The 24,420-nt window shown below is 40.6% G+C and overlaps 1 protein-coding gene across 4 annotated transcripts in view; it reads left to right on the plus strand.

The window, feature by feature from the left end:
• plce1 (phospholipase C, epsilon 1) overlaps positions 1-24,420 on the plus strand; it is a 58,235-nt gene that overhangs the window by 25,627 nt on the left and 8,188 nt on the right. For 3 of the 4 annotated variants that reach the window (XR_013279468.1, XM_077502650.1, XM_077502652.1), the window contains 27 exons: positions 20-165; positions 9,369-9,520; positions 9,622-9,789; positions 14,652-14,797; positions 14,871-15,018; positions 15,880-15,990; positions 16,060-16,169; positions 16,241-16,360; positions 17,487-17,609; positions 17,806-17,942; positions 18,193-18,299; positions 18,419-18,543; positions 19,279-19,423; positions 19,487-19,651; positions 19,737-19,851; positions 19,960-20,107; positions 20,176-20,298; positions 20,368-20,504; positions 20,576-20,814; positions 20,974-21,035; positions 21,118-21,283; positions 21,476-21,583; positions 21,706-21,822; positions 22,369-22,527; positions 22,606-22,741; positions 22,893-22,934; positions 24,246-24,364. Coding sequence is in view for 3 of the 4 variants with exons in the window: in XM_077502650.1 (XP_077358776.1) it covers positions 20-165; positions 9,369-9,520; positions 9,622-9,789; positions 14,652-14,797; positions 14,871-15,018; positions 15,880-15,990; positions 16,060-16,169; positions 16,241-16,360; positions 17,487-17,609; positions 17,806-17,942; positions 18,193-18,299; positions 18,419-18,543; positions 19,279-19,423; positions 19,487-19,651; positions 19,737-19,851; positions 19,960-20,107; positions 20,176-20,298; positions 20,368-20,504; positions 20,576-20,814; positions 20,974-21,035; positions 21,118-21,283; positions 21,476-21,583; positions 21,706-21,822; positions 22,369-22,527; positions 22,606-22,741; positions 22,893-22,934; positions 24,246-24,364 (3,574 nt within the window). In the remaining variant the exon portion in view is untranslated. The remainder of the gene's footprint in view (positions 1-19; positions 166-9,368; positions 9,521-9,621; positions 9,790-14,651; positions 14,798-14,870; positions 15,019-15,879; positions 15,991-16,059; positions 16,170-16,240; positions 16,361-17,486; positions 17,610-17,805; positions 17,943-18,192; positions 18,300-18,418; positions 18,544-19,278; positions 19,424-19,486; positions 19,652-19,736; positions 19,852-19,959; positions 20,108-20,175; positions 20,299-20,367; positions 20,505-20,575; positions 20,815-20,973; positions 21,036-21,117; positions 21,284-21,475; positions 21,584-21,705; positions 21,823-22,368; positions 22,528-22,605; positions 22,742-22,892; positions 22,935-24,245; positions 24,365-24,420) is intronic. The other variant, XM_077502651.1, reaches the window with a different exon arrangement.

The following is a 24,420-nucleotide window of genomic DNA, read 5'->3' on the forward strand; positions in this document are numbered from 1 at the left end:
TTTTTCCTTCAATTTCTAGGTTTTATCTTGCGTGTGATCAGAGGACATCTGTTTGCTCCCTGCTGACCGGAGCCCTCCTGGAAACCACGGTCGCTCTCGGGGCCCGTTCCTCCTTGCCCTGCCCGTTCGGCCAGTTCCCAAACAGCAGCCACGGCGTGCTGAAAGGTGGGTGTCAAACCGTTTTGCCAAGTTGGTTCCACTGTGTAAGTAATCAAGCTACATATGGTCTGAGGGGGGATTGATTCAGGAAAGATAAGCTCCCTGCTCTTCCCCCTGTGGTCTGCTTAACTCCCACATGGCTTTTCTCCTTCAAGGGATTTGAGTGATAGACATAAAGGAAAGCATTTCCCCCATGCTCCCAACCATGTTTTTTTTTATTTATTATTATTATTCTATTCTGTAAATATGGCTTTGAGTGACATGAAAAGCGTCCAAAATAAAGCAAGATAAAATTTATTATTATTATTATTATTATTATTATTATTATTATTATTATTATTATCTGTTTCCGTTTTGCAGCAATTAGCATTAGAATTTAGCTAAGTTTCATCATTATTCACAAACCTGTTGAAAATACTGGCAAAAAGAGCTTGTTGCAACATGGCCCTGCCTGATCTCTTATACTCTGCTGCCATCTGTTGGCCCTTTTTTGTAATAACTACCATTGCTTTAAGTGCTCTCTTCAGGTCAGAAGCTGCATCAAAGCCTTCTGTATCTTCTAGCATAAAATAACATAAAAAACAAAACATATAAATATGTTTTTGGGAGTGAAGGATAAAGTATTAAAAAATATATATATATTTATATGTTTTTGGGTGTGAATGAGTTAAGAAATGGAAATATTTTCACAATGTTCTTGTAATTATTTCCACTAAAAAACAGGAAATATTTTGACCTGTCCTTATTTATAGCTTATTAGGCCACGGACATTACTGGTCCGCCCCCCTTGAATTTTTTTGGTTTGAAATAACATACTAATAAAATATATATTTTTTTAAAAACTCTATTTAAACTGTATGGCCGTTTCAAATGTCAACAAAGAAAACAACAACAACAAAAGTAGCCATTTCTGTCGTCTTCTAGAGAAACTAAAAGCTACCTGACATCACAGTAAGCTCCCGTACGCACGTACTCCTAAAAGTCAAATGATCGGTCTGACTAAGCGTCCAGTCAGTTCCTCAGATGCTCGCCGGCCATCCGCCTTCTCTGCAATGATGTTACGTATGACTCAAATGTAAGCTGAGCCGGACATTAAAGTCCGCTGGCTGCGCTCCGCGGGACATGCTGTCTCTCAGCGGGAGGCCCCCGCGCGCGCTCACTGTCAACAATACGCGTCCCCATCTTTCAAACCAGCGCACACGTGGAACATCTAAAGACGTTTGTAAGCGTTGGCCAACAGTACCATCTAATGTTGTGCTTGTAACTGATAAAAGCAGTGCAGACCACAGCTTTTATATTCTAAGATGTTTCTACGAGGACTTAGTTTTGAAGGTTAAAATCATTATTGGATGTTATAAGAGACTTTTCTTCTTGACGTTCTGCTTTGCGTTTGGATAGTGCGTTGATATTGTTTTCTGCCCATATATGGTAACGGTTGTCCAGCGGCTGTCTCGACAGAACGGCCCTGTCGTATCGCCTGCCTCGTTTGATGTGCTCTTTCAAACGATCGCGCTGACTCGCTCGGGAACAGACCTTGAGCTTTCAGGAGGAATTGAGCCCCCCGCTACACAATCAACATCAGATTAACCTGACGAGTCGTCGTCGGATCTTCTCATTTGACAACATTCCTAATAATAAATGGACCCGAAACTTTTGGATCTGCACACTTTAAATTCTTATTTACGATCCTCTTAATAATGATAGAAGACAATGCTGGCATGAGACTAATAAATGCAATGACCCGGCATATATTATCAATATTATGAGGCTAATAACTTGAAATGGGTAGTGGTGATTTGGAGCCCTGGTAGTAAATCATCTTAAGTGTGCCTCTTTCCCAACTGTTCTTTGGGAATTATGGCATAATAAACAAGGTATTTTCAGTAGGGATAGACCAGAAGATTATCGGCGCCGAAAATGAGCACTTTGACAAATATCGGCATCGGCCATTTTGAAGTATCATACGCCCAACAATAGATCAATTTAAACGTGGTAAATTTAAGCGTTAACTTCAGCGCACTAATTATTTAAATTTTCAGCGATGCTGCTGGCCCTGCTCCTTCTGTTTTTGTTTGAAATTAAAACTATGATCAGTAAAATTTTAATACTGTACTTAAGATATTTTCAAATTTGGGAAGTTAAGTTTGATATTTAAATTTTAATCCATGAACTTTTTGTTAGATTTTTAAAACAGGTGTTGTTCAATAAACATATTCTTAAAAAATCAAAACAAATTAAGAGCTGGAGTTTGCATTTTTTCCAAATGTTGATGCCAATAATGAATATCGACTCCAAATATCAGTTATCCGCGTTATCAGTTATCTTTCTTGTATTGTGCATCTTTTCTGTAACTTACTACAAATTAATCACATTTTAATTCATATCAATGGCAAAAGAATCATGACCTTTCTTACATTATCTCTTATTACAGCATATAAAATTTTCTCCGGCTAGAAATGCATCTTCACTCACACAAAAATCTCACATTTTATCCAGGTTGTGAATAATTTTGCTGCAGTTTACTATGAAGGCCACCCAGATTTCACCACGTCCCTGCGAAATTATAAATGGGAGCGTTTTGAGCCTCATTTCCTCGGTAACACAATTTACCGCAGCGCTGAAAAGGAAGTCGGTCGGGCTGCCTCCCCAGCTCGATATTGCTCTCTTTCAATTTACTTTTCTTCCTTTTGTACTTTTTCTGTCTCGCCTTCTGTCATCGCCGTACATTGTCTCGCCCGCCAGCCATTGAAGAGCCACTGACAGCCGATGTGGTGGGGAGTCATAGTGGAGGGAAGTCTCAAGGATTGCGTATTGTTTACGCGACTATACAACAGCTAAAAATAAAACAAGTGGAAGTTCTTACGGGTTTCCGTGAAGCAATAATTTGTAACAAGTCAACATTTAGGATTTGTGTCTCCATTCACAGATAAGTTAACCGTTAAAGCCAAAAGACATAAAATACTCGATCTGAATGTAGTCTAGAAATTAGTGTCGGAAACGTGTACATAACTTGCCATTGATATTATTATTATTCTCTACTCACGTTCTTCACAGCCAATGAAAACACCTTCATAGATGGTCCGATTTCAGAAAACTCTCACAACGCGGGTGTGTCCAAACTATGGCCTAGAGGCCATTTATGGCCCGCCACCTGTTTTTCAGCGGCCCCGAAATAGACTCAAAATTGACATTTGATATATTTCATACGTATTGTTGTGGGAATGCTGAAGCATTCCCACATATGTTATTGTGATTTTTATTCTCCACACTTTTTTGCCATGTAACAACTAACACATCCATCCATCCATTTTCTTGACCGCTTATTCCTCACAAGGGTCGCGGGGGGTGCTGGCGCCTATCTCAGCTGGCTCTGGGCAGTAGGCAGGGGACACCCTGGACTGGTTGCCAGCCAATCGCAGGCCAACTAACACATAATACTTCCAATTTACACTGTTCAAATTTCAACTTGCTTCAAAAATTCAAGGTAAATATTATCTGATCCCACATTACTTACCGTATCCGCATAATTTAACGCTAAATATCAACTTTTCCCCATTCATTTCCAATGGGATAGACATTGAACTATTTCTAAGTCGTTATCACCAGGTGTTTGATACTGCATTGTCCAGTAACCAGGAGGTCATCATTTCATAATTTATCTCTCAATTTACTTCATAAGCATTCCACATGCATTCAAATCTTAGCTTTTAGCATTCCCACACAATTTCTCCAGAAATTGCACTTATTTTTTAATGATATTTCTACATTTGCAAAACCAAACTATTTACAGTACGACTAAAGTAGTAATAAAATTTAAAAAATAGACAATTTTTCTTTGAAACATTGGCGAGTAAAGACTTTATGCTGCGTCAAAGCCCAACTTATGAATATATCACATAAATGTTTCTGAAGTAACCATTTTTAAAATGTTCAGCTTACTACAGTTTCTCTTGTTTTGGTTCTGAGTGCATCTAGCAGGGTAGAGGACCCTTGGCCACCCTAAAATCTTGAAAAATCGAAACTATTTGCCATCTCACCTTGAAGAGAAAGCTGTTACATAGCAATTTTTAAAAAATAACGATCCAGGCCCTTGAGGTCCTCAAAAAGAAGATTTTGGACACCCCTGATGTAACGCAACAATTTTTCCTGAAATGTGACTCATTTTCATATTCAATGTCCTTGTTGCCTAACCCTTGTTGTGCTTGCGCCGATTCTTTCATGTGATTGTTTGTCTGCTTGGTGGAACTCTAGCACATGGCTGTGAACTATGTATGGCGCACCCCGCGGGGGGGGTTTAGTAGGCAGGGTTCGAGACAGACGGAGAGAGAGAGAGGGAGCGAATGTAGTCGAGGGAAAGAACACGTTAAGAGTGTTTACTGTCGAGGGGAAGGGGCGAGCGAGGTCGAGAGAGAGAGAGAGAGAGAGAGAGAGAGGGAGATAGATCCAGGCGCGATGCACAGGAAGCGATGAGAGCGAGAGAGAGCAGCTGCTGGGGGGAAAGCACAGCGCCGGCGGCGGCTCCAAGCACGCACGGGTGCACCTCGCCACTGAAGCGTCAGCGCGGGGGAGGCGGAGTGGTCAGCTGCATCGGGCAGTCATGAAGCACTCACACCGAATGGACCTCAAGCTGTTCAGTAAGTCCAGCCGCTCTCAAATGTGTCGACTAACTCAAATCTGGGGCTTCGCAAATGACTCAACGGATTTGTTAGTAAATATTTGGCAGAGGTTTGCTTATCTTCAGTTTTTTTTCCCCTTTTTGCTACCTTTATAGTTTTGTAACAGCTGCTTCTTCATTATTCAGATTTTCAACAGCTGTCAGGTGTGCTGGCCGAAATGACATCATTTTCCTATTTCAGAATAATAGCCTTTATGGTACCAGTACCAAAAAAGTGAACTTTATAATTGCCCAGTCAACTAGTGGTGTGCGATACGACAATTTTGGTATCGATCCGATACCAAGTAAATACAGGGCCAGTATCACCGACATTGATACCGATATATGTTTTGAAAATTATACTACGTAATTTAAAAAAAAATGAGGTAGTTGTATCATTGAATTACTTATTCTCAATCAAATTTCAACCTTGAAGAAGTGTTTTTTAAGTGATAAATAGAAAATATTTTTTTTATCAATGTTTTCCGTCTCCAAAAACATTCCAACCATGACAAAATAGATTTTTTAACGTTCTTAAACAAAGTGCACCAAGTGATCATAAGAAAAGAAATTTAAACAAATACTTTATCATATATTGCTCAAAACAACAACAAATATAAAAAAAACATACAAAACATACCAAAAAAAAAAAAATTCAAGTACAATACGGTATATGTTCATGCAATCGACTACAAAGATGAGATATACTAAGTCACGTGATGTCACACGATCAAAACACACTACTCCGACATGCCCGTTATCTGCAGCAGTGCACTAAAGATCGATATAGTGCCAGTATCGATCCGATATCGATACTAACTTGGTATCGATAATATCGATATTTGGATCGATCCGCCCACCTCTACAGTCAACCATTCCCACTGCACTTAATTGTCAAGATACCACTTTACTTTCTGTTTTTCATTTGTCTGTTTTGTATTGCTGGCCCACGAGTAATATTCATGTAAATATTTACTGTTCTTATGATTAATCTTAGCATTCACCTATTAACATTCAGCTTTCAGCATTCCCACGCAATTTTTCCAGAAATTGCACTTAGTCTAGTTAAATTACTTGATTCATTTGACGATCAATTAGTTTGTCATTTTGGATTAAAAAATAAATAATAAATAAATAAATAAATATATGTATATATATATATATATATATATATATATATATATATATACATACACAGTGAACAGGTTCTGTTTTTACTGTGTTGCCATGCACGTTTTGACCTGTCGACACCGGCGCCGGATGTGACGGCGTGTCGTGCATTGCGGTCACCGAGTCACGTCGTTGACCCACACAAGGTCACACTTTTAATTGCGGCCTCAAGGATACAGTAACACACTTGACAACTCCAAACTAAAAATATACACAAAAACACGGTCGGAATGTCATTTTACACGTTTGTATTTGACTCCATTTTGCTTGTGAATGCACCATGTTGTTGTGCGTTCAAATCAGGTGCGAATGGGAACCGTGATGTGTCGTGTCGATAGCGTTCGAGACATCTTTTGAATGCAGCGTGCATGCGGACGTGTCTTCTTATAAGTCCGTTTATAATGTGTTGATGGTTTTTCGCGGGAACGTGTGTGCGGGTGGACTCCTTTCAAGTGTACGTGTTATCTTCCAAGGACTAGACGCTAGACTGACAGATCAACGGGCGAAGCGAGGAACTAGGTGTTATATAAAGATCTTTCCTAGTATTTGAGTTTTGGGTCGCTGTGACATTTTCTGGGAAAATGTAAATTTACTCTCGGTGACCACCTGGTGAGATGAATCGGTAAGTTATGAAGATTGACGTTTTTTTTTTTTGGGGGGGGGGGTCAGCGTCAGTTGTTTGTTGGATCGCTTTATGCTTGATATGAATAAATTATGATGCATAAAGCCATCAAGACAAGACCACTCTAAAAGTTTCTCATTTCCTGCCCTATTGATTATTTTTTTCCAGAAGTCCCTTAACAGCACTTGAATAGGAGTCCATTGTTAGTTGATATTGAGTGGATGGTATTTCTGAACAAAACATTCACAAGATTAATCAACCGTAACATCCATCACGAATGTAGTTTAATTATTTCACTTATTTTACAATAATACTTAACTGTATATAATTATGGGTGTAATTAATCGCATGACTTCAATAGTTAACTCACGATTGATCGCAAATTTTTTTTTAAATGTCCACTAACATTTACAATAACATCCATCCATCCATCCATCTTAACCGCTCATTCCTCACAAGGGTCGCGGGGGTGCTGGAGCCTATCCCAGCAGGCTTCAGGCAGTAGGCAGGGTACAGCCTGAACTGATTGCCAGCCAATCCAGGTTACAATAACATACTTTTTCCTAAGTTTTCATGCTCTTGTTAACTAATTTGCGCCCAAAAATGTAAAAATATTACCAGTGTCCCAAAGACGTATTAATACGTTTTTGTTTTTTTTTGTTTTGTTTTGTTTTTATTTTATTTTATTATTATAAATTTTTTTTATGCTAGAGCATACAGAAGACTTTGACGCAGCGTCGGATCCGAAAAGAACGGTTGAAGCAGTTGTAGTTATTACAAAAGCGGCCAACAGGTGGCAGCAAAGTATAAGAGATCAACTAGGTCGATGTTGCAGCAAGCAATTTTCCCCGCAGTTTTAAACAAATTTGTGAATAATGATGAAATGTCGCTATATTCTAATTGCTGCAAAATTGAAGCAGATATAAATATACTTTTTTTTTCGGATGAGAGAAGAGGCTCTAATCTTTCTTTTGGTCGGTTCCATGTTTTTATATCAATAGAACACATATTCTGAGGGCGTTGAAAAATCAGTCAAAATCGAGTAAAACAGCCGGGAGCGAAGGGGGTTGCTTCAATGAAAATGGCTGGGAGTGAATGAGTTAACATAAAAACTTTTTAAAACGTAATTTCTTAATAATTCATAAAATTGAGTTTGAGCAAAAAACGAGTGCGATATTGATTTGTGTTGGTCATTTTTCTGCCACTAGATGGCATAATTGCATTTGTAAGACGTTGGTGACAGCTCAGTGCATTTTTCTTTTTTTTTCTTCTCTTTTCATATTAAGGGCTATCTAATCTTTAACATGAAGTAACTTGTGAAATTATGCACATTTTTAATATTGTAAAATACAACTTGACCTCGTACTCCCTGGCCAGAACCTCAAGGGTCCTCTTTAGAGTCAATACAAATGTCGAGGTGCATTTTTATTCATTAGGTGGAATAAGTACAGCCGCATCTTGGGACGAATGTGTTTCATCCTTTTCCGCTGAGCCTCTCACTCGCGTGTCGTCGCCGTTTTGATTGTCTGTTTGATTGTCTCTACGAAGCAAAGAAGGAATAAATAAATAATTGATTAGTCATGAAATTCATATCCATCTCCTTTGAGGCGCCGTCAGTTTTCCAAATCAGAGGCTTGCCGATAAATTGATGAGAAACAAATCACATTGGTCAACAAACTTCTATTACATTTTTTAAGTAGACTTTTCCAGATGATTTTTGTGCACTTATTCTGAATCTGCTCTTGTTTTTTTTGTAGTATATTTATATGTAAATAAATATAATAGTATAATAAAAGAAATTAATAATAATAATAATAATAATAATAATAATGAGATTAGGTTTTCGCAGGGAGCGGTGCCGCTGCTGTTGCCGTGGCAACTCACCGTCCGTCTCAAGGGTTGCCGGGGACACTGCGTAAGTGTGTGTGCCGGCGTTGTGTACGCAAGCATTATTTTGACGTGCGCGCCCGCGTGCTGACAATGAGCAGAAGGCGGTGCGTGTCATTTGTTTGGCCATCGCTTTTTTAAAAAAATTTTTAAATGCGCATCTCATTACAGCAAACGGCTCATCCAGAAAACGCCGATTGTGAATCTGAATAAAAACAACGCACTGAGGACAATAGTGCGGTCCTCCGTGTGTGCATTCACGGACTGAGCTGAAATCAAAACACAAGAACCGACAGGTGATTTAAAAAAAAAAAAAAATAGATAAATTTGGTTTTAAAATGAGGAATTGTGTCGGAAATAGAGGCTGAATTACAATTTTGTCACAGTATGTTTGCTGTTTTGGCAGTTTTTGAAATATGGACACCCCATGTTCTTGACAGTTCTCTTGTACAGTTGCGAAAATCTGCCCCCTGGTGGTCAAGGTGCAGACAGGAGGAGCAAGTAACGCATTTCAAGATCAGATTTGAGAGCAGATAGATAGATAGATAGATAAATAGCGCTAGCTCGATAGCGCAAGATAGATACGTAGATGGACAGAAAGATAGAGCTAGATAGACACTAGGTTTGTGCTCAAAAAAATCGATGCGGCAATATATCGTTGCGGGCCTCATTACAATACACGTATCACACGTATGAGCTCGATAGATATGTAGAGAGAGAGAGAGAGAGATAGATACGTACGGCTAGCCAGCGAGTTTGTCAGCGAGCTTGGTAGCAATCTCCACTCCAAATTAGCATTTCCAGACAACCAACAAGAGCTTTTTCGGCTTTGTCCAATCTTGTTTTATCTTGCGTCTCCCCCCCCCCCGCCTGCAGAGCGTCAGCTGGCCAACAGCATGACCAGCAGCGCTCTTCCCGCCAGCATCAGCGGCATCAGCAAGGAGCTGGCCGAGCTGCGACACCTCGTGCAGTTCCCCGAGGAGATCGCCTGCATCATCACCCAGCAAGAGCAGCAGCTGTACCAGCGGGTGGGACGTGTAAAAAAGAAAAAAGAAAAAAAAAAGGTTTTCTGACGCCCGGCATCGCGGTCTTCTTAATACTGGCGTTGTGGTTCCTCTCGGCGCCGCAGGTGTTCCCCTTGGACTACTTGTGCTTTCTGACGCGAGACCTGGGCAGCCCGGAGAGTCAAAGCAGGCGGCACCCCAACCTCAAGGCCTCGCTGTCGGCCCCCTGCATGCCCAGCCAGACAGCTCAGCGCAGTAATGCCGTGGAGGACCTGGTGGCCCGCTTCAATGAGGTCAGAAATTTAAGATAAGTCAGACAGAAGTCTACACACCCTTGTTGAAATGTCAGTTTTTTGAGAATATAAAAAAATTGACAAAAATACATTTTCACAACATTGTTGGCTATAACCGTACGGATTAATTGAGAAAAAAAAGTGAAAATAATGTGTTTGCAAAAGTGTACACACCCACTGTGTGAATTTGAATTTTTGCCAGCACACATGCCACCTTTGAAAGTGCCTCCAAACCCCAATTAAAGTTCAGCTATTCTAGTAGACTTTTCCTGAAATTAATTTTTTTTTGCTTTCGAGTAAAAGCCAAAAGGTTTTGTGCTATCACTGCTAACTAGGCAGACTCGATTATGAAGAAAATATTCATTGTGATCATTTTGGTAATAATTGATTAGGGTGATCTTTTTTTTTTGTTTTGTTTTGTTTTTTGCGGGGGGGACAAAACAACATTAAAAACATTAAGACAAAATTATTTGAAACACTAATTATGCAAATTCCTTTTGGATATTATTTTTGATAATAAATGAAATCACGATTAGGATGATCTTTTTTTTTTTTGGTACAAATCTAAACTACAAAATTAAAAATATTAAGACAAATAAAATTATTTGAAATACTATAATTATGCAAGTTCCTTTTGGATGATTTTTTTTTAACTTTAGTAATTTTAACAATTTTAAAAAGGTCCAAATGTATAAATTTAAACAACTCAAAATGTATTAATCCCAATTATTTTTGGAAATAATTGAAATCACGATTAGGAAGATCATTTATTTATTTATTTTGTAGAAAAAGTTAAAAAATATTAAGACAAATACAATTATTTGAAACACTATAATTATGCAAGTTCTTTTTGGATTATTATTATTTTTTTTTTTACTTTTAATTAGTTTAAAAAAATTAAAAAGGTGCAAATGTATAAATTTAAACAACTCAAAATTCGTATTAATAATCTTTTTTTTATTATGTTGATTTTGTAATTGTGGAGAGTGATAATTGAAATTGAACTTGTAATTGAAATTGGATTAATTGCACACAGCCCTACTACTAACCACTATTTGACTCAACTGTGTACACCAGCAAGGAGGTGTGAGTAGACTAAGGCGCACGCTCTTTTGCCGTGCCTGGCGAGTGACTCTTTGAATAAACATGGGTGGAGGGCAGAAAAAAAAATTGGGGAAATGAGACAGAGACTGATAGGCAATGATGTCACCTTGCAGGCCTCTGACATAAACTGCTTTTCATGTAAGGCACCGGGAGACGCCGAAAAACACAAAATTCCCCGTATGTGAGTTGTTGACTTCCATATATGGTCATTTTTTTTCTCCTTCCGTTGTGCTCGCCTTGGCCAACTGGGGGCAGTATAATCCAGACACAAGCGACACACAAAGAAGAATTTCACAACTGACCCAGTACAACTGCAGCAATCAAAAGTTGAACCTTGAAGAACTTATTAGTTGGGTCGTTCGTATCTCGAGGCACCACCGTATAGATTTTATGATGCGTAAAAGTTTTGGTGTAATAATTTGGGCTTGTTCGTATGACAGACAGAGCCGGAAACCGCCATTAGCGAGGAGGAAGGCCGAGTTGTAAACAGTGTCAAACAGTCTTAAATCGCACAGGCCATAAACTGTTGCCTGTATGAGTGGGAATAAATTTCAACAGTTATTTAAAGATTTTTTATTTATTTTTTTAATCCATTTTTTTTTCTTTAGCAGGATGTGCTTTTTTAGCCACTGCAGTGTTTATATTACAAGCTTTGCAGTTTGTTGTTAGTTTGTCCATGTCATCAACGGTTACGCAATACGTCCATCAAAGAGAGGCCGATCCTCATAGCTCAGCTAATAACACTTGCGCAGACGGCGACAGACACAAAACATCAAAGTGACCGCGGATCAGTGCTGTAGCCTCTCTCTGCATGTGTGAGTGAGGCAAGTGTCACTTTTCGCATTGGATCTCCTGCCCTGTATTACTTTTCCCCGTCGGACACGCTCACCGGCCAATTCGATCGCATTGACACGGCGTGGGCGCGCTTCCCCTCTCACCGTTATGGGATAACAGAGGAGATGCCAACTCAAAAAAAAAAAAAAAAAAAGGCGCCGCAGTTGGTCAGAGGAGTCGAGATGGCGAGAGTAACGCTAGCCGGCTGCTGACAGAGCTTTCTTTGCCTTATGCGAGAGAGCGTTTCGGTGAAACCGTTTCGCCGCACTCACTCATGCTGGGAAGCTGCAGACAACATACGGAGCATTTTAGAGAAGGTATAAATAGATTGGCAAAGTGATTCACATCCATGTGCTATGGGAAATTAGCCAATTTCACTTAATGAGTCTGAGAATTGTATCTTTTCTATCACAAAGTGCACCCAATGGATTCAATAGTGACAGTCGACAGTTACGTACGTTATTTCATTTTCAGTGGCTGTTTTGCTGTCAAATTCCTTGTTAAATGTGATTCACCTCAACTGCACACCTAATTCACTGGTGGTGTCCAAACTATGACCCGGGGGCCATTTCCGGCTCCTCAGCTATTTTCTAGCAGCCCTCAGCGTAAACAAAAAAAATAACTCTTGAGACGGTTTTCTTTTCTAGATATGCAAAGTAACTACTTACAACTAAAATAGTAACAACATTTATCTTTGTAATTGAATGGAATAAGGTAAATTTTCTGCTGCCTGTGTCAAGGTCTAATTTGTAAACGCTGCATTTTATTACCTATGACACGTTCTTTGGTTGTGAATGTGGCCGATCTGTTGTGGGCCACCCCCAAATCATGAACAATCCCAAACTTTATCACGAGGGCTGGGTATCGATTCTAATTTCCTCAGTCGATTTGATTTCGATTCACAAGAGTTCAGTTCGATTCGATTTAGATTTTTTTTTTTTTTCGATTTGATTCACATCTGATATCTTAATTATGGCACATCAATTCTAAAATGTCAAGTACATGATAAAAACTCCACAAATATTAAATTCCAAAGTAAATTTTGCGGAGGCAGGAACTGGTCAAATTATTTAGTTTATGAAAATAACGTGTTTTAATAACTTGTGTTACACAAAAATTGACATCAGCAAGGATAATGATGAAAATATTTTCCTAAACCAATCCAATAATTGTAAATATAAATTAAAAAGATTCCGAATTGTCTTAAAGTTAAATAAGTCAGGTCTTTCATAAATGTAAGAAAATATTTTTAAATTCACGTGAACAGTAAATTTCAAGAAAACGGTAAGATACAAAAAAAATTGGCATTTAAAATTCTATTTTCTTAAGAATTTATGGGAAGATAAGAGCAATAAAATAATCGATTTGTGGTTTTTTAATCGATATCGGGCTTGAAAAGGAAAATCCATTCAATATAGATTTGATTTTATAAAAAAAATAATAAAAAAAAGAAAAAAAATGCTTAAAAATAACTAACTGCTTGATTGTTTTTATTGCATTTAATAAAGCTAGATAATGTCAAAGTGGCCCTTACAGCCTCCAATTTCTCTGTATGCAGGCGACAAAGGAAAAATTTGGACACCGCATGACCTAATTGAAATGTTTGTATTTGTCAGCTGGAGTAAATATCACTGAGAGCAAGTTAAATGTGACAGTTTGGAGAAGGATTAGGACCTTCGCAGTAACTTTCCTAACCTTTCACGCAATGCTCTGCGTCTGCTGAACCTGCCATATAGGAAAGTTTGGGAATGTGTTCATTGCAAGGATGTTGTCGTTCATGTTTCTCTGACTGATCCTGGCTCATTTGTGAAATCGATATATGTTGAGAAGCCTCATCATGAACTAATGCAAGTGTGTTTGTATTTGCATATTTCCACGCGTCTCTTCATTTGGCTCCTTTGAAGTGAGACTACGGCGGGCTTATTATGTAACCGGTAACAGATACCTAGAGACTGAGAAGCGGCCTGATTGAGAGCTCATAGCTCTGAGTGAGTGTGAGAGCTGTACATAGCAGGGGGGGCTGTCATTGTGTCTTTTGTGACTTCCTGGGGTTCGTCAGTGCGATGCAGCCGATAAACGATGATGATGATGTCATGTTTTCATTTGGGATGTATGCGCAGTTGCCAGAATTTGGGGGCCCATGAACCCTTCTCGCTGGTCTTTAACGCTCATAGATAACGGGAAATAAAACCAACATGAAATATGCAAACATAGCACATGTCACAGTTTTATCTGGATTTCATTCAAGTGCGTGTTTGTAGTAGTTGACACTGATTTTGACATTGCCCAAAAATGGATTGTTTTGTTGAGTAACAAAATATTTGCTATGGAGGACCAAAACTGCCAAAATTATAAATAAATAAATAAATAAATGACTAAAATGGAAAATAAAAACTGATATTAAAAAAAGATAATGCAAACATTAAATACAAAAAATAAATATAAATGGAAATAAAAACAACAAGCCCGACCCAAGACAAGCTTAAGACCGCCCCCTCATTTAAATAACATTTCGACCTGACAGAGCATCTTGCAGCATGAAATAAATAAATGTGAGAGCAGAGCATTTTTATTTACTGATTGATATTTAATTCTATGTATATATTTATTGTTGTTTTTATTTCCATCCACCCATCAATTTTCTTAACCGCGAACTCTTCACAAGGGTCACGGGGGTGCTGGAGCCTATCCCAGCTGGCTATGGGCAGTAGGCGGGGTACACTAAACTGGTTGCCAGCCAATCAGTGTTTTTATTTCTATTTATATTTATTTTTTGGATTTAATTTTTGAATTATGTTTTTTTTTTTATATATATATGTTTGTATTTTCACTTTTATTTATTTATTTGGTCCTACATAATTTACAAGTTTTTTTTTTTTTTTTTTTTGTATAAACACAGTCTTGTATTCACGTCTGTGTTGCAGGTGAGTTCATGGGTCACATGGTTGGTGCTGACTGCCAGCTCCATGGAAGAAAAGAGGGACGTGTTCTCCTACCTGGTCCATGTGGCCAAGTCCTGTTGGAACATGGGCAACTACAACGGCGTCATGGAGTTTCTGGCAGGACTCAGGTTGGACAGCACTCACTCGGTACACCTGCAGTGGTTGCACCTACAATGTTGTTGTGTGTTGACCGCTTTGCAGGTCCCGCAAGGTGCTGAAGATGTGGCAGTTCATGGACCAGTCGGACATCGAGACCATGAGAGGCCTGAAGGACGCCATGGCGCAGCACGAGACCTCTTCGGAGTATAAGAAGGTCGTCACCAGGGCGCTCAATATCCCAGGATGCAAAGTGAGTCCACTATAATGCTGCGTCCCATTGTGTCGTCTGTCGTCAGACTTTGAATGTTGGGGAGGATCGAGGTTTAGTCTCAATTGTTAATAGAAGTAATAATAGAAAAATAATTAAAATGTAATATGTATAAAACAATCAAAATATATTATATAATGTAATAATATAAAAATAAAATTTAAAATATTATAAATATAATAATTATAATAACATAAAAGTCCATCTATTCAGTAAAATATAAAATAATATAATCTAAAAATACAATATAAATATAACTGAATAACATTAAAGTCCATCCATCCAGTGAAATATAAAATAATATAATAATAATATGTTATACAATGTAATAATATAAAAATGAAATATAAAATAATATAAATATAATATAATATCCATATATGTCCATCTATCCAGTAAAATATATAATAATAATAATAATAATAATAATAATAATAATATAAAATAATAAGTAATAATTAATGGAAGTCCTCGCCTGTTTTATTTATATTGAGTTGGTGATGTATTTACAGTTTAAGCTATTAAAAGGGAACTAAAGGCCATTTTTTGCAATTAAATGTTTACTGTGCCCCCTCTTAATATTGCAATCCTGAAATAAGAATTAAGTGCATGAATCTATTCATTTTCATCAATCTACCGCCCTTTGCTGTCGACTGAAAATGACATCTAAATGCCCTCAGACTCGCATTGCAAACATCACGACCAAACCCAGAAAACAAAACAAAGTACAATGTATCCAAAAAGTTACTTAAATAAATGCAAACAAGTAAATATTGCACATTACTACCCACCTCTTTGACTGTTTTTATTTGAGCCGTTCAAATGTTTTCTCTCCAAACATAGGTGGTACCTTTCTGCGGGGTGTTCCTGAAAGAGCTTAGTGACGCATTGGACGGCACCGCCAGCATCATCAGTCTTGAAACGCCAGCGGATAACACTGACGACTCAATCGAGGTACACACTCGACCGTGTGCATGCTCATTCATGATTCGACTCCACTCACTTCCTCGGCTTCTTTTCCAGTTTGTCTCCGACTACAGCGGCCAGCACAACTTCCTGTCTCGCGCCGGCATGGACGGTCTTCACGTCCCAGAGAAAGAAGCCACCGTCAGCAACATTCTGCAGATTATTAGGTACGTCGTGACCTGAAACAGATTTTAACTTTTGTATAGTCACTAGTGTTAACGGCTAACGTGGTTTTCAGATCATGCAATCGCAGTTTGGAGGCAGAGGATCCCGATGAGGCCTCCACCAGTCCTTCTTCTTCTTCTGGTCCAGCTCCGGCTTCCAGAACCAACTCCCTCAGGGACCGCTACCGCTATCAGTCAGTATTGGAGTGGCTATTTTGATGTTTGTTTGTTTTACAAAATGGGAAAAACCAAAGACGAGCTAATGGATAGACTCTCTCACAGACATATATTCTTTATCCTCTGCGAAAAATGACTAGCTGCTTACTGACTCACTTACTGTAGTTGTGAAATTCCTCTTCATTTGTGCCTGTATGACTGTATTATACTGACCCCTAGTGGCCAAGTAGTTCACACCAAAAGAAGCTGCTTAATTCTTAAATTTTTTTTTTTTTTAATTTCGAGGGAGGCTGGAACAGATTAATTTCCATTCATTTTAATGGGAATTGATGATACATTGTTAATTTTATTTATTTATTTATTTTTTTAATAGTCTCCAGGTTAGTCTAAAAACGTGAACTGGCAAAAAAATCACAGGTTGTTTATGAGAGCAGAAACCGTTGCGGTATCCAAGAGAATAAAAAACTAGCAGGTTCGTTTCCCGTCAAGCCAGGAAGGAGCAGACTTCTGCTCCTTTTCACGCCACTGATGGCGTGCAGTTGATGACACTGGCTGGAATTTGGACGTAATTCCCTCATGTGGCCTGCGCTGTTTCTGCAAAGGAAACCTGCTTTATCTTCCCTGCTTCTGGATGGTTTTCTTTGACTCTGAGTTATTGTTGTTTTTAGTGCACAGGATAACAAGCGGACTTAAGTTTTGTTTCTTTTCCTGTGTTATCAAGAGTCCTGATTTTTATTTTTTTTATTTTTTATTTTTTTTACACACCTCATTCTCTCACATCTTGTCATTTGTGTTTTTTCCTAAAAAAAAACATCTACTGTTCCAGCTCCCAGTCATTTAGGACGTCACAAGAATCTAAACCTGTCTCGTAAGTGGCTTGTTACAGTTTTATGAACATCGCCAGCGAGCATCAGCATGGTCTGAACTTCCGGCCTGTTATTAGCCGTGAATCTTTTTGCAGTGTGGCATGATGCGTCAGCACTTGGATGTTACCGTTTTGCATTTTGATGCCGTATTGTGGACGTTACCTTGATCTTAGCATAAGCGCATTCCCTTTATTTTTTTTGGAGCATTTGCCCTGTTTGTAATGACAGAATTATTCAAATGAGCCGGCTTCTCCGTTCTCCCGTGCTGCATTTCCAGGTTCATGGTAGGCGACCTGTCCGATTCCGAAGGCGACCTGTCATCAGAGGCTAACGAGATGGAGTTCCAGGGCACCGAGGAGACGCACAGAGCTTTTTGCCACGGCACTGAGCTCATTCCTTGGTAAGAGGCGAGCGCCATTAAGAAAAGGTGGAAGGAAAGTTATGAGTCAAGAAAACATCTCCTCGAATAGAAAGCACTCCCAGTCACACACAAGCGCTATTATCAGCTTAACCCTCAGTCCAAACACTCGCACGCACACGCATAGCAAAGATGACACAGAATTCAATCGTTTTTCTTTTCTATTTTTTTTCTAAAGGTACGTGTTGTCCCTGCAACCAGACGTTCACCAGTTCCTCCTGCAAGGCGCCACCGTCATCCACTACGACCAGGACAGCCACTCGACAGCACGCTGTCTGCTAAGACTCCAGCCTGACAACACCACACTCACTTGGGGTGATTATTAGGCATCACTTGCATATAACATTGGAACTATCGTCAACTTCGGAATTAAAGAGGAGCTCAAACACAAAAGGTCAAAACGTCCTCGGGCTCGCATTGTAAAGTTTTAGTACAGTTAACCAGTTATCACCTTTTCTCCATTACGTTTAGTCAAATAAATTCATGTTTACTGTAACTAGTTGTAAATAGCAATATGAGGCCAGTGGCAATTTCCTGTGGCAAACATTTTGTAAACGTATGGCAGGGAAGCCTCAGAATGGAGGCGTCTCTCCCGCGGAGCAACCACTCGGACTGGGACAGACTGTGGTGGCAGGACTGGCAGAAGGTCTGCTGGACCTCGGAGTGGTGAAGGTCCGTCTCTTGAAAATCCACAGTGACATGACAGAGTTGTTGTAATTTTGGTTGATTTAAAAAACAAACAAACCAAAAAAAAAACGGAATGGTAATTGTGTGCGCGTATGCACTTCCAGGCTGTGTTCCTGGGTCACCAGGGAGTGGACGTCCACGCGGTGTGTTTGCAGAACAAACTGAGCCAGATGACGGTGGAGGAGAACGGCCTCAGCCTCCTCTACGGCCTCGCTACCACCGACAACAGGTCGACACTTGCTTAGCTATATTACTGTACGTTCAATTTTATGTATATTTCTTTTTCGTCTTTCTTCCTGATTTGTTTTCTTGTTAGACCTTTAATTATTTTATATTTATGCCAATCAGTTTACATACCTGGGAAGAATTTGTGTAAAGGAAGTGTATCGTGACTTTTAGGACACCCTGTATAGCAGGGATTGGCAATCTCGGTCCTCGAGGGCCGTAGTCCTGCAGGTTTTGGATGTTGGCCTTCTCCAACACAGCTGATATATGATCTGCTCATCAGCAAGCTCTGCCTAAGACTGATAACGACCCCGTTGATTGAAAACAGCTCGTTTTGGAAGAGGGAACCCTGCAAAACCTGCAGTACTCCGGCCCTCGAAGATCGAGATTGCCCACCCCTGCTGTATAGTGTAAATGCATGGGGTGTCAAAGATATGGCCCGCGGGCCAGAACCGGCCCATCATGGAGCTCAATCTGGCTCATGAAGACAGAACACAAACTTTCAGTTTTTCACGAAAATGGACTTTTGTTGCTAATTTTGTCCACTGGAGTCGCACTGATGGCCACTTCAATAACGGTCTTGTAATTACTTCCACCAAAAAAAAGAAAAACAGGAAATGTTTTGACATGTTATTATTTATGGCTCATTAAGACATACTGGTCCGGCCCATTTGAGATCAATTTGGGTGAACGTGGCCCTTGAATTAAAACCCTCTTGATCCTGTGCCACATTCAACAGACTGCTGCACTTTGTGGCCCCCAACCAGACCGCACAAATGCTTTACAAGGGTCTGTCAGAGTTGGTGAATGCGAGCAGGAAGCTGAAGAAGTTTCCGGATCAGCGGTTGCAGTGGCTGAGGAGGCAGTATGTCAGTCTGTATCAGGTATGTAGTTTCATCCGTTTCATTTCATTTCAGTTTCTTTACTTTTGTTCTTCTGTTGGTCAGGAGGAAGGTCGATATGAAGGCCCGACGCTGGCCCAAGCCATCGAGCTGTTCGGTGGGCGCAGGTGGAACATGGGTGCAAGTGGAGGGGAGAAATCGGGGACCCCCAAAAGCAGCCCACTTGGAATCAATGACAAGGCTAAGAAGAAGAAGAAAGCCCTTGTTAGGGTTAGTATTCCTATGCTGGTGAATGTTTGTTGGCCTTTTTTGATGGTTAGTTAGCATTTATTTAATCTCGTTGACTTGTTTGTAGGGAGACAGCGGGGATGCCACCGATGACGAGATGACTTCCAGGAAAACGCGCAGCTGCAAAGAGGGATTCTATCGGAACGGGCCGGAGTCGGACAGCATAGACCAAGAAGATCCAGGTGACCTTTACATCTTCAGAGTTTGCAAATGAAGCTTAAGCTGATCATTGGAGGCCATACCAAGTCAATGCATTCATGTTTAGCCTTGATGGTTTTCAACCTCTACAGATGACAGCTTTTCCCTCAACTCTAAAGGAAGTCCTGGACTGCTTGCCACTTCCTCCTCCTCTTCATCCTCCTCCAGTATGGCCAGTTCCAACCAGTCCCGCCAACAATCCTCTCCAGTTCTTTCGGGGACTACCAAGGCTCAGCCAGGGTATGTTGACTTAGAGTCATCCATAGATTAATTTTAGACTATTTAGTGAATATGTTTGTGGTGAACAGGGCGTGGAGCAGCAGGTCATGGCACGGCCGTGGCAAAGGCTGTTTCAAAGGTTTCCAGAACCTTATGATCTCTGACAGCACCATGAGCTTCATCGAGTTTGTTGAACTCTTCAAGTCTTTCAGGTAAGATGCTTGGATTTTTACATCAAATCATTTGCTGAAGTGACTTTATTCATTTTTGTTTGCGACCAGTATCCGGAGCAGAAAGGACCTGAAGGAGCTTTTCGACACATTCGCCGTCCCTTGCAGTCGTTCCACTCCAGAGTCGGCTCCTCTCTACACGAGCCTGAAGATTGATGACAGGGATGTGGGCCTCCAACCAGACCTTGGTACTAACAATAAACAATACCACCTACACAAACATCCCCGCTGTTCTAATTGCCTTCCAACTCTTCTAAAGACCTTCTGACTCGCAACGGCTCCGACCTCAACATGTTCATCCGAACCAGGCATCAAATGTCGGACAACCAGAAGCAGATCTCGGACGCGATCGCCGCCGCCAGCATCGTGACCAACGGGACGGGCGTGGAGAACGCGTCACTGGGCGTCCTGGGCTTGGCCATCCCTCAGCTCAACGACTTCCTGGTCAACTGTCAGAGGGAGCACCTGAGCTACGATGACATTCTCAGCATTATACAGGTGAGGAGTGCTTGGGCGGATGCCAACTATAGTGGAAGCTTTGATGTGAATGAGGATAAGGGGCAGCCTGGTATTGATTAGGAAGCGGAACAGATGAATGAATTGCAGAAGGAAGGAGGGTGGCGATCGATTATGCCGATGAATGAATTTGCGTTGCAGACATTTGAGCCGTCATCCGCCATGAGGCTAATGGGCTGGATGTCATTCGAAGGCTTCGCAAGGTACACTTGTAACAAACAAACAGTATTCAACCCAAAAATGTGTTGAAGTAGATTAAAACACGTTTATTTCCTTCTCTACCAGGTACCTCATGGACAAGGAGAACTTTGCGTGCCGTAACGATGAATCCCAGATGAACCTCGAGGAACTCCACTACCCTCTGTCCTACTACTACATCGAATCCTCTCACAACACTTACCTGACCGGACACCAGCTCAAAGGAGAGTCCTCCGTGGAGCTTTACAGTCAGGTCAGTGAAGAAAAACATCAGCCTCACAAAGCACATTTTTTTTCAACCATGTTAATATTCAGTGTAGGGCTTTAATGTAGTTCGTGAATTAACCAATTTGACGAGTTTTCATTAAGTGGTACCCTGACATCATCTTTGTATCGAAGATCCCTGCTGGTCACACATTGAAACTTCTGTCTGTCTACTTTGAAGGTGCTGCTGCAAGGCTGCAGGAGTGTGGAACTGGACTGTTGGGACGGCGATGACGGCATGCCAGTCATCTATCACGGACACACACTCACCACAAAAATACCTTTCAAGGTAATGAACAAATGCGGTGTTGGTCGGCTATTAAAATTCCATAGTAAGACCATCACAGCCTGGCGCTGTAATGTTCTTGAATAATTTAAGCCAAAGCATCGCTCTCGTCCGTCATTCCTCAGGATGTGGTGGAAGCAATTAACCGCTCTGCATTTGTCAATTCGGACATGCCGGTCATCCTGTCCATTGAGAACCACTGCTCCCTTCCCCAGCAACGCAAGATGGCCGACATCTTTAAGGTACGGCTATTAAAAGTTGCAAATTCACTTCAATCAAGTCGTGTAGTGCAATTTCACCTTTTTGCCTTTTCTTGCCTTGGCATTTTATTTTTGCAATCCTCCAGTCAAGAGGTATATCTCTCTAATCCTCCCTCTATTTATTTTTTATACTCATGAACACACATGAGAGATAGTGTATGTGCTGGAATGTGCGCAGGCTTTCATCTTGCTAAGCCCTCCCAGCGGTCTACTCCTCCCCGGGGGACTGACGTGATGGACATAACTCTTTTCATGTCCACGCACACCGTTGCTTTGTTTATGTGAGCTCTGCTTTTGTGTTTCTCCAGAGAAATATACAGTCTACTGTAGTGGGAAGAATTGTCTGAAGCTTACAAGTACAACCATAAAATTCAGGATAAGATTTTTGGGTGGTGGTAACATATAATGTGTGACTTCATGCGAGACTCTTCTCCACTGACATCCCGACCAATGGCTTGCATCTTTTTCGTAATGGTTTTCCTGATGTCGCTAACAGATCTTCATTATCTCTTACATTCAAATTTCTAGACCGTGTTCGGAGACCGTCTAGTGACTCGCTTCCTGTTCGAGGGCGACTTCAGCGACGACCCTCACCTGCCGTCACCGCTGCAGCTGCGCGGGAGGATCCTGCTGAAAAACAAGAAGCTCAAAGCCCACCAGGCACCAGTGGACATATTGAAGCAAAAGGTGACAGTCATTTAAAGGGCCAGTAAATAAATACAAGTGGATATTTAAATAGTAAAATCTTTGTATTTCTCATTTCAGGCTCACCAGTTGGCCCACTTGCAGGCCCAAGCCAGCAACGGGTCACCAGGCAGCACCTCGCCCGGAAACCACACTAACGAGGAAGAGGATGAGGACGAAGATGAGTACGATTACGACTATGAGTCCTTATCAGATGGTAAGCACGCATTTTATCCTATCATGTGACCTCGTCTCACTTTCTGTTCCTTATCATTTTACACTCCTTTTAACTTTTAGTTTTTACAATGTAGTTTCTTTTTTTAACTTCCTTCCTGTGTGTCCCATTTGATTTGACCTTCTCCACTTAGCTGATGTCCTCAATGCCTCTACCGCCTCCTATGGGCTGGAAGGTAAACCTCCATGTGCACCACTGTTGCCTTCTCAAATACATCTAACACTGTAGTTTCCTGCTCCCATTATTATTGTGGTTGAGGGGAGTTTTAGAGATTAGTGTGACTGCTTCATTGTTACCATGCATCTTTTTTTTGTTTTGTTTTGTTGAACGTATTTACAATCAGGGATGTAACAATAAGGGCAATATCGTGATGATTAAAATTGCCACGATATTGTCGCCATGTTATGATATTAATTAAAAGCAGCAGATTGTATTCTATTTGTGCAGTTCCAGCACCCTCTGGTGGTGAGTTTATTAGTACGGTTTTATTTTCATTAGGCATGTTTTGGCCACCTACGTTTAAGAACCACGACAATTGCCAGATGAATGGGAATGTGATGCATTTGAGTTGCACTATTTGAACTATAATTATAATCTCGGCTGATTAGCATTTTCATTATGAGCTTTTTTTTTTTAACAGCATCGTGAGCTTTTTTGTATCGCCAACTTCACCAATAATATCGATAATATATTGTGACGTGATAAAAATAAAAAATAGCTGTATAAATGACCATAAATATGCAACAGATATTTCAATTAGGGGTTTGACTTGGGGAAGAATCAAAATGACGGTAAACCCTCTGAGGTGGGATACAATCCATTCTGGTACTCTAGTTGACTTTGTTTTGTTTGGTAATTCAACATTTTTATGTGCATCCATGTTGGCTCATGTGTACACTTTACATGAGTGCAGTTTTGTATAGTGACTGTGATTTAAGCTGTAGTTGTGTGTGCTGTGTGTGTTTGCCTGCCTCACTGCATTCACTTCCTCCATTAAAAAAATCTATGACTGACTCACAATTTATGACTCAATAGAGGGGGAAGAACAAAACGCTTTTCATGTCGATTCCAGTTAGCATTTTTGAAACGTTGCATTGTCTGGATGCTTTTTTTTTTTCTTTTTCCACCAACACATCACCTCCCTTCTTGCGAGCCCCTGTGCGCTGTTTTTGTCTGTGACCTCGCCTCATCGGGGAAACAAAACAAAACCATCTGGTTTCTCAGGCCCTACGCTGCCCCCCACACTAACGGACTAGGGGAAACTACCCTATCCCACTCTCAGCATTAACTCTCTCCTGATGCCACCCCCTCCCCCCTCCATTCCCATCTTGGTTCGCAATTGGAGAGTTCGACCGGTCACGCACAATTTTAAGAAAACTACTCCTGATAGTGTGGCCCGGTTGCATCCTGTAGGCGTGATGTTAATAGTGGGTAAACTTCCCCGTTTCAAGATTAACGGGGGACAAAACATGACTTGTGTTCACAGATAACCTGCTGGAGGAAAAATCGGAAGGGAAGAGCTCGGCGGACAAAGAGGAGCAGCCCGCCGACGAAGCGCCCAAGCGTATGAAGAAGGCTGACAGCAGCACTCAGAGCAAAGGAAAGGTCAGAGCACTTTAAGCCTCACTCAGCAGTGGGACGCCACAGTGCGCGTTTGACTG

The sequence above is a fragment of the Festucalex cinctus genome, chromosome 17, assembly GCF_051991245.1.
Source record: "Festucalex cinctus isolate MCC-2025b chromosome 17, RoL_Fcin_1.0, whole genome shotgun sequence".
Lineage (NCBI taxonomy): Eukaryota > Metazoa > Chordata > Actinopteri > Syngnathiformes > Syngnathidae > Festucalex > Festucalex cinctus.